The sequence below is a fragment of the Cherax quadricarinatus genome, chromosome 18 (genome assembly GCF_038502225.1).
Source record: "Cherax quadricarinatus isolate ZL_2023a chromosome 18, ASM3850222v1, whole genome shotgun sequence".
Classification (NCBI taxonomy): Eukaryota; Metazoa; Arthropoda; class Malacostraca; order Decapoda; family Parastacidae; genus Cherax; species Cherax quadricarinatus.
This window is the reverse complement of record NC_091309.1, coordinates 29,279,430-29,298,681: the sequence shown is the minus strand read 5'-3', so window position 1 is coordinate 29,298,681 and position 19,252 is coordinate 29,279,430. Positions and strand designations below refer to the sequence as shown.

The 19,252-nt window shown below is 45.6% G+C and overlaps 1 protein-coding gene across 7 annotated transcripts in view; it reads right to left on the bottom strand.

The window, feature by feature from the left end:
- Positions 1-12,830: 12,830 nt before the first annotated feature.
- LOC128689458 (A disintegrin and metalloproteinase with thrombospondin motifs 16-like) overlaps positions 12,831-19,252 on the bottom strand; it is a 282,538-nt gene continuing 276,116 nt past the window's right edge. For all 7 annotated transcript variants that reach the window (XM_070086357.1, XM_070086359.1, XM_070086356.1 and 4 more), the window contains 5 exons: positions 17,858-18,729; positions 17,134-17,263; positions 14,326-14,444; positions 13,578-13,771; positions 12,831-13,315 (listed from right to left, as the gene is read on the bottom strand). In XM_070086357.1, coding sequence (XP_069942458.1) covers positions 13,197-13,315; positions 13,578-13,771; positions 14,326-14,444; positions 17,134-17,263; positions 17,858-18,729 — 1,434 coding nt within the window. In that variant the 3' untranslated portion in view covers positions 12,831-13,196. The remainder of the gene's footprint in view (positions 13,316-13,577; positions 13,772-14,325; positions 14,445-17,133; positions 17,264-17,857; positions 18,730-19,252) is intronic.

Here is a 19,252-nt window from a genome sequence, read left to right as displayed (position 1 = left end):
TATTTATTCTGGGTACTGGAAATTAAATGTAAGGCTTCTTAAGGAGGAGGGGGAGGGGCCTTTTTTCAGTGATTGGTGGTTGCATTTTTGGGAGGCTAGGGATAAGGAGATAGATCTGTTAGATTGGTGGGAAATGCAGGCCAAGCCTGAGATAGCGAATTTTTTTAAGGTTAGGGGACGAGAAGAGGCGAGGTGGCATTATGGGATGCAAAATTATCTGGAGGGACAGTTGCAAGACTTATGATGGAGGAGGTAGTAGGAGGGATGACATGGATAGTCTTCAGGGTAGAATAGCTGAATTACACAATGATAGGTTTGATGCAATCAGGGTTAGGGTGGGATTAGACGATGAATTGTGGGGTGATAAGCTGTCCAGGTTTGTTTTACGTAAATTTCGAGAACGTCAGACGGTAACCACCATATTACAATTGGAAATAAGCCCTGGGGTGGGAGGGTACCCAGAGGGTCGGGTCCTATCCAACACGGAAAGTATGAGTCTTTATGCAGATAGTTGGTTTAGGGAGAAATGGAGTAGGAGGGAGGGGGGTTCCTGGGAGGGAATTTTTGGAGGGGGGGGTTCCATAGTGTTTTAAGTGAGCAGGATAGAGTGGGGTTGGAGGGTGGTAGAAGTGAGGTTGAGGTGGAAGAGGCAGTTTTAGGGATGAGTACCGGAAAAACACCGGGGATAGACGGTACCTGGAGTTTACCTGGAGAGAGTTCCGGGGGTCAACGCCCCCGCGGCCCGGTCTGAGACCAGGCCTCCTGGTGGATCAGAGCCTGATCAACCAGGCTGTTGCTGCTGGCTGCACGCAAACCAACATACGAGCCACAGCCCGGCTGATCCGGAACTGACTTTAGGTGCTTGTCCAGTGCCAGCTTGAAGACTGCCAGGGGTCTGTTGGTAATCCCCCTTATGTGTGCTGGGAGGCAGTTGAACAGTCTCGGGCCCCTGACACTTATTGTATGGACTCTTAACGTGCTAGTGACACCCCTGCTTTTCATTGGGGGGATGGTGCATCGTCTGCCAAGTCTTTTGCTTTCGTAGTGGGTGATTTTCGTGTGCAAGTTCGGTACTAGTCCCTCTAGGATTTTCCAGGTGTATATAATCATGTATCTCTCCCTCCTGCGTTCCAGGGAATACAGGTTTAGGAACCTCAAGCGCTCCCAATAATTGAGGTGTTTTATCTCCGTTATGCGCGCCGTGAAAGTTCTCTGTACATTTTCTAGGTCGGCAATTTCACCTGCCTTGAAAGGTGCTGTTAGTGTGCAGCAATATTCCAGCCTAGATAGAACAAGTGACCTGAAGAGTGTCATCATGGGCTTGGCCTCCCTAGTTTTGAAGGTTCTCATTATCCATCCTGTCATTTTTCTAGCAGATGCGATTGATACAATGTTATGGTCCTTGAAGGTGAGATCCTCCGACATGATCACTCCCAGGTCTTTGACGTTGGTGTTTCGCTCTATTTTGTGGCCAGAATTTGTTTTGTACTCTGATGAAGATTTAATTTCCTCATGTTTACCATATCTGAGTAATTGAAATTTCTCATCGTTGAACTTCATATTGTTTTCTGCAGCCCACTGAAAGATTTGGTTGATGTCTGCCTGGAGCTTTGCAGTGTCTGCAATGGAAGACACTGTCATGCAGATTCGGGTGTCATCTGCAAAGGAAGACACGGTGCTGTGGCTGACATCCTTGTCTATGTCGGATATAAGGATGAGGAACAAGATGGGAGCGAGTACTGTGCCTTGTGGAACAGAGCTTTTCACCGTAGCTGCCTCGGACTTTACTCTGTTGACGACTACTCTCTGTGTTCTGTTAGTGAGGAAATTATAGATCCATCGACCGACTTTTCCTGTTATTCCTTTAGCACGCATTTTTTGCGCTATTACGCCATGGTCACACTTGTCGAAGGCTTTTGCAAAGTCTGTATATATTACATCTGCATTCTTTTTGTCTTCTAGTGCATTTAGGACCTTGTCGTAGTGGTCCAATAGTTGAGACAGACAGGAGCGACCTGTTCTAAACCCATGTTGCCCTGGGTTGTGTAACTGATGGGTTTCTAGATGCGTGGTGATCTTGCTTCTTAGGACCCTTTCAAAGATTTTTATGATATGGGATGTTAGTGCTATTGGTCTGTAGTTCTTTGCTGTTGCTTTACTGCCCCCTTTGTGGAGTGGGGCTATGTCTGTTGTTTTTAGTAACTGTGGGACGACCCCCGTGTCCATGCTCCCTCTCCATAGGATGGAAAAGGCTCGTGATAGGGGCTTCTTGCAGTTCTTGATGAACACAGAGTTCCATGAGTCTGGCCCTGGGGCAGAGTGCATGGGCATGTCATTTATCGCCTGTTCGAAGTCATTTGGCGTCAGGATAACATCGGATAGGCTTGTGTTAATCAAATTTTGTGGCTCTCTCATAAAAAAATTCATTTTGATCTTCGACTCTCAGTCTGGTTAGCGGCTTGCTAAAAACTGAGTCATATTGGGACTTGAGTAGCTCACTCATTTCCTCAAATGATTTTTATAGAGCACATTGGGGGTGTATTAGGCAATGCTTTGTTGGGGTATTGAATCATATGTTAACTGGTGGGAAGTTGCGCAAATCGCAAAGTACGGGTGTCATAGTTTTGGTGCCAAAGCAGAGGGGGGGGGGGGAAGATTACAAGGTTTTTGCGAAAATCTTAGGCAATAGACTGAAGAAGGTCATGGGGTCAGTGATACATGGGGGACAGTTGGGAATTCTGGGCAGGAGTATGCGGGTAGGTCATGGACGTATTAGGGATTTCCTTGAGGGTAGTAGTGAGGGCGGTATTCTAGGTCTGGATTGGGAGAATGCTTATGATTATGTGGATAGGGATTTTTTGATTGAGAGTATGGTAAGAATGGGTTTTGGAGGGAGGGTGGTGGGATGGGTGAGGACAATGCATGCTGATGCATCGATGAGAGTACAGGTAAATGGTAGGTTGGGTAGTCCTGTAAGCATGGGGAGAGGTTTGAGGCAGGGGTGTCTGCTCTCCCAAATACTCTTTGCATGTATGCAGAATCCTTTCTATGTGCTTGTTGATGGTGGGACGGGAGAGATGGGGGAGAGTGGAGGCTTTTGTAAGAATATTGTGGGTTATGTAGATGATACAACTGTTTTACTTAATGAGATAGAAGATTTAAGTAAGGTGGGAAGGGTACTTGAGATTTTTAAGAATGCTTCTGGGATGAGAGTTAATAAGCAGAAATCACGGTTGCTGGAGGTAGGCGCTTGGGTAGGCGGGACCTTGGGGGAGGAGTTTGGCTGGATAACTGTAGAAAGGCTCAAGATTTGTGGGATTTAGTATTTGGCAGATGCACAGGAGAGCAGGAGGGCTAATTCAGAAATGGTAATGGACAGAGCTTTGAGAAGTTTCCGGGCCGGGGACGTAACCTTGCATCAAAGGGTGGTAAATAGCTGATTTATAGTAAGGTGTGGGGAGTGGCGGAAATTTATCCCTTACGAAGTCAGGATATTATGAAATTACAAAGGAGAGTATTAAGGTATGTGTGGGGTTTTGGGAGGGCGTGGTTGGGCAAAGATGTGGTAATGACTGCGGTAAGACAGGGAGGATTGGGATTGATGGCATTGGGATCTAGGGTGAAGGCGCTGTATGTTAAGCAGAGGTATATTCGGGCAGGGGGGGGAAAGGAGTCTTCGAGTGGGGGAGGTGATGGGGCATGTCCGCAAATGGTGGAGTGGCAGGGACTTAGTGGAGTGTGAAGATATGTTGAGGTTTATGATAAAGATTCGCAATGTTAAAAAACTCAAGGTAAAACGGTTGGTGGGAGTGGTTCGTCGTCAGGTCCTAAATGCACTAGAAGACAAAAAGAATGCAGATGTAATATATACAGACTTTGCAAAAGCCTTCGACAAGTGTGACCATGGCGTAATAGCGCACAAAATGCGCGCTAAAGGAATAACAGGAAAAGTCGGTCGATGGATCTATAATTTCCTCACTAACAGAACACAGAGAGTAGTCGTCAACAGAGTAAAGTCCGAGGCAGCTACGGTGAAAAGCTCTGTTCCACAAGGCACAGTACTAGCTCCCATCTTGTTCCTCATCCTCATATCCGACATAGACAAGGATGTCAGCCACAGCACCGTGTCTTCCTTTGCAGATGACACCCGAATCTGCATGACAGTGTCTTCCATTGCAGACACTGCAAGGCTCCAGGCGGACATCAACCAAATCTTTCAGTGGGCTGCAGAAAACAATATGAAGTTCAACGATGAGAAATTTCAATTACTCAGATATGGTAAACATGAGGAAATTAAATCTTCATCAGAGTACAAAACAAATTCTGGCCACGAAATAGAGCGAAACACCAACGTCAAAGACCTGGGAGTGATTATGTCGGAGGATCTCACCTTCAAGGACCATAACATTGTATCAATCGCATCTGCTAGAAAAATGACAGGATGGATAATGAGAACCTTCAAAACTAGGGAGGCCAAGCCCATGATGACACTCTTCAGGTCACTTGTTCTATCTAGGCTGGAATATTGCTGCACACTAACAGCACCTTTCAAGGCAGGTGAAATTGCCGACCTAGAAAATGTACAGAGAACTTTCACGGCGCGCATAACGGAGATAAAACACCTCAATTACTGGGAGCGCTTGAGGTTTCTAAACCTGTATTCCCTGGAACGCAGGAGGGAGAGATACATGATTATATACACCTGGAAAATCCTAGAGGGACTAGTACCGAACTTGCACACGAAAATCACTCACTACGAAAGCAAAAGACTTGGCAGACGATGCACCATCCCCGCAATGAAAAGCAGGGGTGTCACTAGCACGTTAAGAGACCATACAATAAGTGTCAGGGGCCCGAGACTGTTCAACTGCCTCCCAGCACACATAAGGGGGATTACCAACAGACCCCTGGCAGTCTTCAAGCTGGCACTGGACAAGCACCTAAAGTCAGTTCCTGATCAGCCGGGCTGTGGCTCGTACGTTGGTTTGCGTGCAGCCAGCAGCAACAGCCTGGTTGATCAGGCGCTGATCCACCAGGAGGCCTGGTCACAGACCGGGCCGCGGGGGCGTTGACCCCCGAAACTCTCTCCAGGTAAACTCCAGGTAAACTGCAGGGAATGGCAGTGTATCCCACATATGACTGGTGAGTGATATGGGTGGAATTTAGTAAACTAAGAATACAGGCAAGAGTGAGGGAATTAGTATATAGATTTCTTATGGGGACTTTGGCATCGAAAGAGGTACTAAGACAAATGGGTTTTGTGAGAGAGGCGTCATGCGGTTTTTGTGGGGAAGTTGAAACTGCTTTCCATGTAGTATATTTTTGTTCTGCTTTGGAGGTGGTAAGATTGTGGTTGAAGAGGGTTTTCCTTTTATTGGGGGGAGGTCAGATATCACCCCTTAGGGCTTTAATGTTAGATATAAGAGGGGTGCCCAACGAGGTGGGGAGGGCGATCAGATACGTAATAGTTGATTACTTGTATGTCTCTTGGGGAATGAGGGAGGTGGAGGGAAACATTAGGATAAAAGCATTGGCGGCGTGTTTTTATAGGACAGCGTGTAGGAACAAACAGTTATATGGGGGACGGTGGGTAACTAGTTTTCCGGAGGGATATCGTGGACTTACTGTTGCACATTTACTCCGCTTGGTGTCGGGGTGAGGAGGCAAGGGGTTGGTCTCTTTAGTGGTGTGTCCTATTGGAGTGATTGGATGCCTGAATGGGGAAGGTTGACTGGTTTGCAAGGTGTTTGATGTGGGTAATGTTTTTTGCAGGGAGCCGTCGGAAGGTTGTGTGCCGGATATTGAGTGTATGGGTTTATTGTGGTGTATGTCAGGGGATGGTAAGGCATAATCCTTTTGTCTGGTGTGCATCTGTCCTTGGACGGTGCCGGAAGATTCCTCATTTTTCTAAAGGTTTGCTCTAGGCATCGGGGTATTAAGTGTAATGTTCATGTGGAGGTATGACATGAATGTACATGACTTTGTATAGCTCTGCACTTATGGCTGCTTATTGCATTGTGTGCAGACCTATAATTGTCATAGTTTCGATTATGGTGTGTAACTAGTCCTAGGGTATGAAGGTAGAATGGTTCTATATGGTTTAGGTTGGTTTAGTAGGCCGGTGGGCCTACAAAACGTGAGGATGTGGTACCATGAGTGGCATATTTGATACTCTGTTTGCATGCATGTAAATCTGTGTAGAGGTATGTTGCCTAGGGATACCTGTGTGTTACATGCAATATTTTGGTAGTACCTGCGGAAGAAGGGTGAACCAGTGTATAAAGGCTCCGAGGTATGTAGACCTTATGAATTTTGTAAAACCACAGTGTTAAAAGTTGTATGTGAATTTTTTTTTTTTTTTATATCGTTATAAGAACCTTTTTGTATAGGGAGTACTGTGCTCCAGTTCCCCGAATTAAGCCTGAATGCCTTCCACATCCCCCCCCCCCCAGGCGCTGTATAATCCTCCGGGTTTAGCGCTTCCCCCTTGATTATAATAATAATAATGTATAGGGAGTTATATTCATATGTATGCGTGGAGGATATGCTTTGTATATTTGCATCTGGTGATAACTTTGTCCTTGTCATACGTTTTTTTTTTAACGTATAATTAAAGAGGTACATTATGAACTCTGTATGAGAATATATAAGTTATTTATGGGGTTTATATATACCTTTCTATTTGTATGGTAGGTCAGATTATATATTGAATGTTACCCGTCAACATTAACTTGTGTGTGTTGATAATTATTATTATAATCAAAAAGAAGCGCTAAGCCAAGTGTGTTGATAAGCGGTTGGAAGGTCGTGGTGATCACGGATATGGCCCTGTTGGGTCTTTTTTTTTTTTTTTTTTTTTTTTTTTTTTTTTTTGTCTTTGTGCGTGTAGATGTGTTTGTGGGAACCAATGTCTTAGGTACAGTTCTATTAGTGGATGTAATATATATTTAGTTTATTTAGTGTCAAGTCAATTTGCGCATTATTTCATGTATAATCCAGTCTTTTCTGTACGCACACATGTGCACATACATGTGTGTGTGTGTATATGCATGTGTATATATATACATATATGATTATAGGACTTACTCCATGTTTTATAATGACTCCGCCTGTTTGTTTGGGAGTCGGTACGTTTTTTCCATAAACTGGTTGGGTTTATTCAGAAGTATTTTGTAATATCAATGTGTTAAAATGTATTGTGTTTTTTGAGTGTGTACTGACATTGTCTGCCACGGTCTTTTGATCCGTTAATTGTCGGCTTGTGATTTTTCTTATGTATTATGTATATTTTTTCTTAAAATATAAAAAAAAGTTCTCTAAACATGTATAATTAATTTTTATTGTCCTCAGTAACCAAACCCATGTGAACCACTAAGCCATCTGCAGCTGCTGACTACCTGTGGACAAATATAACAGCTCTAAACTCTGGCATAACTGACAACACAACTGATCATTACTCCACCTTCCTTGTTACCAACCTTATTAAAGCACCAAGTGACACCTACAATATCTCATCTAGGCTCCACGAGGCTTCAGTGTATATTTTGAGCACTAGTACTGGGCTCACGCAAAACTGTCAAGAGCAAAGAAATTACATTGAGAGACCTAACAAACTTCCCATCCATATTGCTGCTATAGTAAATAAACTTAATGACGTCTCAACTTTAGGGAGTAACATTACCAGCAAGATCACAAACGCTCAGGTTAGCCATTACGACAGTGACTTATCAAGGCTCCCCCTACCCGTCCCCAGCAAATACTGCAGAGCTAACTTCAATCTAAAATACACTTAAAAACAAAGCAGGTAATACAGCGAGTTTAGCACCATGTGTTATCATCTAGCATAGCAACTCTGTTTAATAAATCTCTTGAAAACTAAACGTTACTTACTTAAGCTTGCAAGTATTAATTCAATCCACAAAGGTGGAGATCCAACTGAAATCAACTATAGACCAGTCTCTCACTTGCCATTATTATCTCAAGTCTTTGAAGATATACATAAACAAATACGCATTTATTACTAAGCAGAATGTTTTTAACCCTTGTCAATTAGGGTTCAGATTAGTGTAAAATATTAATGGTGCTATGAAGATGCTAGACCAACATTTAATAAAGACTTTTGAGACTGTAGACATCACCATCATGCCGTTGAAATTAGATTATTAAAATCATAAATAAGCACTAAACCCAGTCACAAAGTCCTGGTTTACCAACAGACGTTAGCATGTGTGAGACTATCAATGACTGCCTCATCAACCAAACTATCAATACGGGTACCACTGTTATTCTCCATTTAGATTAATGACGTAATAAATGTCCCCCAGGATGACAATTTTAGCTGTGATTTTTTAAAGATATTGCAATTTGAAGTGTACAAGGCCAATTATTTTCTATATTTATGGCAGCGTCTATCAGTATTGCCAACATTATATTTATGGAGGAAGCACAAAACCTGTAGGGGTCATAGAATACCTGGAGGGAATCAGGTGCAGCTCAGGAAAGGAGAGTACAAATCTTATTCTTTGGATCGATAGCTTCTCACCAGCAACAAGGAACCTTCCCTGTGAAACTACTGTATTCTTGTTTCAAGACCAATATGATTACGTACCCCGTGTCGTCAGTGTCAGGCTGGCTGCAACTGCTTGCAAGGCAACACTGTCGACAACTGTTTGCAAGGCAACACTGTCGACAACTGCTTGCAAGGCAACACTGTCGACAACTGCTTGCAAGGCAACACTGTCGACAACTGCTTGCAAGGCAACACTGTCGACAACTGCTTGCAAGGCAACACTGCCAACAACTGCTTGCAAGGCAACACTGCCGACAACTGCTTGCAAGGCAACTGCAGACAACTGCTTGCAAGGCAACACTGCAGACAACTGCTTGCAAGACACTGTCGACAACTGTTTGCAAGGCAACACTGCCGACAACTGCTTGCAAGGCAACACTGCCGACAACTGCTTGCAAGGCAACACTGCCGACAACTGCTTGCAAGGCAACACTGCCGACAACTGCTTGCAAGGCAACACTGCCGACAACTGCTTGCAAGGCAACACTGCCGACAACTGCTTGCAAGGCAACACTGCCGACAACTGCTTGCAAGGCAACACTGCCGACAACTGCTTGCAAGGCAACACTGCCGACAACTGCTTGCAAGGCAACACTTCCGGCAACTGCTTGCAAGGCAACACTTCCGGCAACTGCTTGCAAGGCAACACTGCCGACAACTGCTTGCAAGACAATACTGTCGACAACTGTTTGCAAGGCAACACTGCCGACAACTGCTTGCAAGGCATTGTCGACAACTGCTTGCAAGGCAACACTGTCGACAACTGCTTGCAAGGCAACACTGCCGACAACTACTTGCAAGGCAACACTGCCGACAACTGCTTGCAAGGCAACACCGCCAACAACTGCTTGCAAGGCAACACTGTCGACAACTGCTTGCAAGGCAACACTGTCGACAACTGCTTGCAAGGCAACACTGCCGACAACTGCTTGCAAGGCAACACTGCCGACAACTGCTTGCAAGGCAACACTGCCGACAACTGCTTGCAAGGCAACACTGTCGACAACTGCTTGCAAGGCAACACTGTCGACAACTGCTTGCAAGGCAAAACTGCCGACAACTGCTTGTAAGGCAACACTGCCGACAACTGCTTGTAAGGCAACACTGTCGACAACTGCTTGCAAGGCAAAACTGCCGACAACTGCTTGCAAGGCAAAACTGCCGACAACTGCTTGCAAGGCAACACTATCGACAACTGCTTGAAAGGCAACACTGCCGACAACTGCTTGTAAGGCAACACTGTCGACAACTGCTTGTAAGGCAACACTATCGACAACTGCTTGTAAGGCAACACTATCGACAACTGCTTGAAAGGCAACACTGCCGACAACTGCTTGTAAGGCAACACTATCGACAACTGCTTGTAAGGCAACACTATCGACAACTGCTTGAAAGGCAACACTGTCGACAACTGCTTGCAAGGCAACACTGCCGACAACTGCTTGCAAGGCAACACTGCCGACAACTGCTTGCAAGGCAACACTGCCGACAACTGCTTGCAAGGCAACACTGCCGACAACTGCTTGCAAGGCAACACTGCCGACAACTGCTTGCAAGGCAACACTGCCGACAACTGCTTGCAAGGCAACACTGCCGACAACTGCTTGCAAGACAATACTGTCGACAACTGTTTGCAAGGCAACACTGTCGACAACTGCTTGCAAGGCAACACTGTCGACAACTGCTTGCAAGGCAATACCGCCGACAACTGCTTGTAAAGCAACACTGTCGATAACTGCTTGCAAGGGAACACTGCCGACAACTGCTTGCAAGACAACACTGTCGACAACTGTTTGCAAGGCAACACTGTCGACAACTGCTTGCAAGGCAACACTGCCGACAACTGCTTTTAAGGCAACACTGTCGACAACTGCTTGCAAGGCAACACTGTCGACAACTGCTTGCAAGGCAACACTGCCGACAACTGTTTGAAAGGCAACACTGCCGACAACTGCTTGCAAGGCATTGTCGACAACTGCTTACAAGGCAACACTGTCGACAACTGCTTGCAAGGCAACGCCGCCGACAACTGCTTGCAAGGCAACTGCCGACAACTGCTTGCAAGGCAACACTGCCGACAACTGCTTGCAAGGCAACACTGCCGACAACTGCTTGCAAGGCAACACTGCCGACAACTGCTTGCAAGGCAACACTGCCGACAACTGCTTGCAAGGCATTGTCGACAACTGCTTGCAAGGCAACACTGTCGACAACTGCTTGCAAGGCAACACTACCGACAACTGCTTGTAAGGCAACACTGCCGACAACTGCTTGCAAGGCAACACCGCCTACAACTGCTTGCAAGGCAACACTGCCGACAACTGCTCGCAAGGCAACACTGCCGACAACTGCTTGTAAGGCAACACTTCCGACAACTGCTTGCAAGGCAACACTGCCGACAACTGCTTGCAAGGCAACGCTGCCGACAACTGCTTGCAAGGCAACGCTGCCGACAACTGCTTGCAAGGCAACGCTGCCGACAACTGCTTGCAAGGCAACGCTGCCGACAACTGCTTGCAAGGCAACGCTGCCGACAACTGCTTGCAAGACAATACCGCCGACAACTGCTTGCAAGGTAACACTGTCGACAACTGCTTGCAAGGCAACACTGCCGACAACTGCTTGCAAGACAATGTCGACAACTGTTTTCAAGGCAACACTGCCGACAACTGCTTGCAAGGCATTGTCGACAACTGCTTGCAAGGCAACACTGTCGAGAACTGCTTGCAAGGCAACACTGTCGACAACTGCTTGAAAGGCAACACTGCCGACAACTGCTTGCAAGGCAACACTGCCGACAACTGCTTGTAAGGCAACGCTGTCGACAACTGCTTGCAAGGCAACGCTGCCGACATCTACTTGCAAGACAACGCTGTCGACAACTGCTTGTAAGGCAACGCTGCCGACAACTGCTTGCAAGGCAACAATACCGACAACTTCTTGTAAGGCAACGCTGCCGACAACTGCTTGTAAGGCAACGCTGCCGACAACTGCTTGTAAGGCAACGCTGCCGACAACTGCTTGCAAGGCAACGCTGCCGACAACTGCTTGCAAGGCAACGCTGCCGACAACTGCTTGCAAGGCAACGCTGCCGACAACTGCTTGCAAGGCAACGCTGCCGACAACTGCTTGCAAGGCAACGCTGCCGACAACTGCTTGCAAGGCAACGCTGCCGACAACTGCTTGCAAGGCAACACTGTCGACAACTGCTTGCAAGACAACACTGTCGACAACTGCTTGCAAGGCAACACTGTCGACAACTGCTTGCAAGGCAACACTGTCGACAACTGCTTGCAAGACAACACTGTCGACAACTGCTTGCAAGGCAACACTGTCGACAACTGCTTGCAAGGCAACACTGTCGACAACTGCTTGCAAGGCAACACTGTCGACAACTGCTTGCAAGGCAACACTGTCGACAACTGCTTGCAAGGCAACACTGTCGACAACTGCTTGCAAGGCAACACTGTCGACAACTGCTTGCAAGACAACACTGTCGACAACTGCTTGCAAGGCAACACTGTCGACAACTGCTTGCAAGGCAACACTGTCGACAACTGCTTGCAAGGCAACACTGTCGACAACTGCTTGCAAGACAACACTGTCGACAACTGCTTGCAAGGCAACACTGTCGACAACTGCTTGCAAGGCAACACTGTCGACAACTGCTTGCAAGGCAACACTGTCGACAACTGCTTGCAAGGCAACACTGTCGACAACTGCTTGCAAGGCAACACTGTCGACAACTGCTTGCAAGGCAACACTGTCGACAACTGCTTGCAAGACAACACTGTCGACAAGTAGGTTAATGGAGACACTTAAGAGAGCTGAGCTTTATTATACAACACTTCTCTTTTAGATAATCTTCTTAAAGACGTGAGGAAGTTCAGATCTGAGCAAGAAATGTTGAGAGTCTTTCCGTGGGCACATTTATTCCTCTGTAATATTTTTGACAGAATGAGTATAGAAGGAATGCCGCCCAAAGGATAGGCATGGGATGACTACCGCCAAAAAAAAAAAAAACTACCGCCAACAGGATGGATACGAGATGATGACACAAATAGGATGAGTATGGGATGATTTCCATTACCAGGATGGGTTGAACATTAAAATGGTATAAAATACCGACAGGTTGTTAGGTAAGACACATATGCAACAGTTAGGTATCTTTATTATGAAACGTTTCGCCTACACAGTAGGCTTCTTCAGTCTGTACTTGACTGAAGAAGCCTACTGTGTAGGCGAAACGTTTCATAATAAAGATACCTAACTGTTGCATATGTGTCTTACCTAACAACCAGGATGGGTATGGGAAGATTTCCATTACCAGGATGGGTATGTGAAGATTTCCATTACCAGGATGGGTATGGGAAGATTTCCATTACCAGGATGGGTATGGGAAGACTTCCATTACCAGGATGGGTATGGGAAGACTTCCATTACCAGTATGGATATGGGGTGCATGACTTGAAATCGTCTTGATCTGAGAATTCTTTTCAAAAACGAATCTTAAGAAAGAGATCGATTTTGGTAAAGCTAGTTCTCCTTTTCTTGAATTGTATTGCATTCCATGTAGATCTAAACACAAGGGCTTGAACCTCCGTCTGGTAATCTTTGACCGGCCAGCTTAAGTTCGTGAGGAGCCTCGCAGAACGGGCTCATCAATATGGTCCTTCTCCAGAGAGGAGTCCTGGAGTAGCTTGTAGCAGGCCGGGTGCAGGACGTTGTCTTTCACACTGCAGTCCACTGTCATCGAGGAAAAGATGAAAAGTAAGAACTACCAAGCCATGAATTAATTTCCTACTTCGGTACATCAAAGTTTTGAAAGATATTAAATTTATGATAGCATATTAATAATAATTTATAATAATGAAATATAATAAATGTAAAATAATGAGGTCTTTTCAGCTGTATTTACAATATAGTCGGGGTACTAGGTCTTATAAGTACTAGTTAAGTGTATAGAATAGGGTGATCCACTATGTGAACTAAGCAGCATAAGACTCACCATGTGAACAGGGGCCCTGGCAGAGTTGGGCCTCCCTAGGCTGATGGTGCTTGCCGCAGCTGGCAGGGTCCAGCAAGTATCCTGCCGTCAAGGGGTGAGCATCTCTAACGAGGGGCATGCCGCAGGAGACCTGACGGTGCTGGAGTCCCACGCCACACCACTCTGAGCACTCGCTCCACGCCCCAGACACCCACCTGCGACACACCAACACTCTCATATATCAGACACTTAAACACATAAGAGGGTGCCCCGCAGCAAGCCTACTGGCCCATGCTGCATCACTTGTTGGTATATGCAAATTTATCTTACATATACTAGCATTAAGTTTCTTAGCAGGGCTGAGGATTCACTAACATGGAAACACAGGAAAATAAAAAAATCTGTTTCGAAGCATAAACAACAATAATGAATGTATGGAAAAGTACACTTTTGTACAGTTCAGGATATTTTTTCATGAAATCGTTTCGCCATGAGTGGCTTCGTCAGTCCTAATACAGAGTGAGTTAAAACAATCCACTTTATAATAACCCGTTTTAAATTTGTATTGGGAGTGATGAAGAATTAAACATGTGCAACTTCTGGGTATCTTTACTTTGTAGACGCTTCGCCATCCAATGACTATCAATACAAGTAAATAAGACTCTCCAGAGAAGACGCAGAACACAACACTGGGCAGGTGAGTGACTAAGAACTCGCGTAGCGTGATGCAGAACACAACAACTACGCAGGTGGTTGAGACGAGACTCACCTGGGGGCGAGGCAGGGAAAAGTGTTGCAGGTCTCGTTGTAAGGCGCCTGGTAGTTGGGGAGTCCATCACACAATGCATCATCCACCTGGTGATCTGGCTTAGTTATCTCCACACACACCTAATATATAGTAACTCAGGTTAGTGACACACACACACACACACACACACACACAAAGGGATGTTAGGAAGTATTTCTTCAGTCATAGAGTAGTCAGGCCATGGAATAGCCTAGAAAGTGATTTGGTGGAGGCAGGAACCATACATAGTTTTAAGGCGAGGTATGATAGAGCTCATGGGGCAGGGAGAGAGAGGACCTAGTAGCAATCAGCGAAGAGGCGGGGCCAGGAGCTGTGACTCGACCCCTGCAACCACAAATAGGTGAGTACAAATAGGTGAGTACACACACACACACACACACACACACACACAAAGAAGGCTTTCGATACAGTACCACACATGAGACTGGTTGAAAAGTTAGATGAGCAGGCAGGAATAGCAGGGAAACTACTGCAATGCATCAGGGAATACTTGACAGGAAGGAAACAAAGGATATTGGTATGTGAAGAGGTGTCAGAGTGGGTGCACGTGTCTGATAGGGTTCCGCAAGGGTCAGTTCTAGGTCCGGTGATGCATCTAGTATATGTGAATGACAAGACAGAAGGGATAGATTAAGAGGTGTCTCTCTTCGCAGACAATGTGAGGCTAATGGGCAGAATACAAGTGAAAGAGGATTAGGCAAGCCTACAAGGAGATCTGGACGGGATGTAAGCCTGGTCCAAAAAATGGCTCCTGGAGTTTAACCCCAATAATTGCAAAGTTATGAAGTTGGGGAAGGACAAAGATGACCACACACGGAGTATAGCCTAGGTCAAAGGTTGCAAAATTCACTTAAATAAAAATGTCTTGGGGTGAGCATCATACCGAGCACATCTTCTGGGGCGTATATCAACCAAACAACGGCTGCAGCATATGGGCGCCTGGCAAACCTAAGATTAACGTTCTGACATCTAAGTAAAGAGTCATTCAAGACACTATATACTGTGTACATCAGGCCCATACTGGAATATGCAGCACCAGTATGGAACCCACACCTGGTCAAGCATGTCAAGAAATTAGAGAAAGTGCAAAAGTTTGCAACAAGACTAGTTCCGGAGCTAAGGGGTATGCCCTACAAGGAGAGGTTAAGGGAAATCAACCTTACCTCTGGAGGACAGGAGGAAAAGAGGGGTCATGATAACGACATATTAAATACTGAGAGGATTTGACAAGTAGATAGCTACATAATGTTTCAGAGATGAGACACAGCAACAAGGGGTCACAGCTGGATGTTGAAAACTCAGATGAGTCACAGGGATGTTACGAAGTATTTCTTGAGTCATAGAGTTGTCAAGAAGTGGAACAATCTGGAGTATGATGCAGTGGAGGCAGGATCCATACATAGCTTTAACACGAGGTTTGATAAAGGGAGATAGTGAACCTAGTAGCAACCAACGAAGGGACAGGGCTATGAGCTAAAACTCGATACCTGGAACCACAACTAGGTGAGTAACTAGGTGAGCACACACACTTTTGTTCTTAACATACGTGAATGACCTACCAGAGGGGAATGATTCCTGTGTATCACTGTTTCCTGACGACATAAAACTAATGAGAATAATAAAAACAGGAGAGGACAGTGATATACTCCAAGGGACTTCAACAAACTGCAGATGTGGTCAAACGAATGACTTTTTGAGTTAAGCCTAAGTAAATGTAAGATCATTTGTTTTGGAGGAGACGGCAGACCGGACACAGAGTACAGCATGAGAGGAGAGAGGCTGCAAATATCAGAGTGAAAAAGATTTGGGGGTGAATATAACACTTAGAATATAGTCAGAATTGCACGTAAACCTTATAAGGTCAGTGGCATATACGAGATTAGAAAACCTCAGAATAGCATTCAAGAACCTGAATAAATAATCCTTCAGAACCTTATACACGATATATGTTAGGATAATTAATTATTAATTACGCAGCCTCAACATGGAGCCACCAACTGGTGAAGCACGTAAAGAAACTGGAAGAAGTCCAAAGGTCTGCACCACAACAAAGAGAAATGCACTATGAGGAGAAGTTGAAAAAAGTGAACCTTTAGACCTTATAGGAGAGAAAGACAACGGAGGAAGACATGATTTCTACGTACAGAAACTTAAAGAGGAATTGATAGGGTTAGATTATTTGAATTATGAGGACAATGATCAAGCTCAGAGGTAGGGCCAGAAGCTAAGACTCGACCTCTGCAACCACATATAGGAAATGCACCCGCACACGTACACATGGTAACCTGAGTTAGTGACACACAGGAGGGACATGATAATGACGTGATACTCAGGATCTGACAGGGTGACTAAGAGACAGGCTGAAAGGAGGGAATGATGGAAAGTAAACACAGATGGTTCATAGGAACGAGAACCTTCTGTGTGTCAACGTGAACCTTCAGTCTGAGGGAAGCTAGGAAGTGGAACCATCTGAATGCGAGAGAGCGTTGGAACCATCTGAATGAAAGAGAACGTTGGAACCATCTGAAAGAGAGGGATGTTGGAACCATTTGAATAAGAGAGAGCGTTGGAACCATCTGAATGAGAGGGATGATGTGGTACAATCAAATTCTACAATTTACAGTTTTAACTAGACTAGTGATTTAGTGTGAACGCTTGTAAACACAACTAGCTGCGCACACACTTGGTGACCCGCGTCAGTGACAAACATGGGCACAACCTGGTGCGTGGTGGGGGTGAAGGTTTGGGTATGGGTAGACGTGGGTGTACCTGGGTAACAAGGCGGGTACCACCACCACAGGTGCGGGTACAGGGCCTGGTGTGGAAGGCTCGGGTGTGGGTGGGAGCGTTGGAGACTAGGATGGGCAGCAGGCGGGAGGCATCACGCAGGAAGACTGCTCTGTGGGACATATTAACAGGTTGTAACATCAAACAAGACGCTCGCTGTACAAGACTAACACTCCGCTGTATTATAAGGTAAATACGGAATTCTAAGTGAATAATGTATTTTATACTTTTTATTAGATCAGACGAATTAGTGTTAAACCTTCCTCAGCTGTTGAGGTCTTCATCTTACCAATATACCCAGTGACGTCCTCGTTTTATGAATATACCCAGTGACGTCCTCGTTTTATGAATATACCCAGTGACGTCCTCGTTTTATGAATATACCCAGTGACGTCCTAGTCTAAGATACCCAGTGAGTCAGTGACGTTCTAGTCTTATTAATATACCCAGTGACGTCCTCTTCTTTCTACTGGAGTTAGTTAACTATTGTGGGTGGCATCCTGGGAAATAGGATATAAGGACTAGAAGGAAAATAATCCATACTAAGTCAAAGCTGTCAATTAATACTACACTGCTTGTCCTTCTTGAGTTATCCTGAGTTGTTAATCCTCCAGCATCAACAATCCGAAGAAAGTTTTCTTCTCTCTACTTAAATATCTTATAAAGGAGCTGAGGATGTAAACAAAAACAACCCATAAATCATTACCTGATGGGCCCAGTTTCTGGAGAGTCTCGCTGCCCGAGAGAAGCTCCTCCAGCATCAGTGTTGTCAAGGGTGACGGAAGGTGTCGTGGTGTTCCTCAGGGCTCTCGTATGTTGCTGGGGTTTCTCTTCCGTTATTCGCGAGAAAAATGGAGCAAAGAAACTGCCAAGGAACCGCAACGGAACATTAAACTGGAGACCAGAACCCGAGACATCGAAGTCTCGCAGAGAAATTGTAGCGTCCTGTTCATCTGCCATTTTTTGTTGGCCTCCTATGTCCTTTTCAGCGGTTTCATTTGTGGATTTTCCTTCGTAATATTTTTCCGTGACTTCCATTTCACTTCTATCTGCAAACGTGTTCCCCTCAGTCACGTCGGTTTCTGTTACTCCATCTCTCACGTTGTGCTCATCGCCTTGCATGGAGCTTATGACGATGGTGTGGTCAATTAAAGGATAAGCAACATCTGTCAAGGCAGTGGTAACTGCCTCCAGACTGTGAGAAGCAGGCAGTGTTCTGCGAGAGCTTCCGTTATTACCGGGAGAAATTTTAACAGAACTAGAAGATATGATGCTCGGGGAAATTGCAAGGAAGCTTGAAGATGTTGGGGTTTTGGGAGTTGTGATGCTGCTAGGAGAGGCTGCCGCTGTGCTGAGAGAAGCCGGAACAGATATTTGCAGGGCTAGATGAGAATGGTGAGAATGTCTACGGGGAGGGAAAACTGTAGGTGCATTTCTTACTGGACCCTTTGGGAGCAAGGCAGCAGGAGAGGGTGGAGCAGGCAGATGGTCCCCGCTAGAGAAGGACTTGCAGCCTATGAAGACATGCAGGAAGGGCGGGAGGAGGACGCAGCGCTGAGGCACAGGTAACAAGTTTACCTGCAAATGTAGATCAATACACTACTATTGAATATTCTTACGACGCGTGGAATAATTTTAAAGCTGTTTAAGATATAATAAAAAATATAGTTTAATGAAATGCTTGTGGAATGATAAATACTCGAGACCAGGTAGATGCAGAAATTACCTAGGCTGAGAACGTAGTGTGGTGCCTATGCTGAAGGTGGGGTGGGGTGGGGTGAGGTAGTGTGATGTTGAGGGATGTGTGTTGGGGGTTCACATGCTGAGGGTGTGGTGAGGTACCCATGTTGAGGGTGGGGTGTTGTTGTGGGGGTGTATAAGCTGAGGGTGGGAAGAGATGGTGGGGTGGGGTACTCAGGTTGAGGTTGCAAAGGGGTAATGTGCACAAATGAACTACTAACATACGCATGTAAGGTGGTTTTGATATTCTTTACGATGAAATCTGGGGTTATGGGTTTTCAAACTCGTAGAGTTCCAGGGCTCCACGGAACCCTTAGAACTTAATGAAAGCTTATCGAAATATTTCAACACAGAGGAAGGC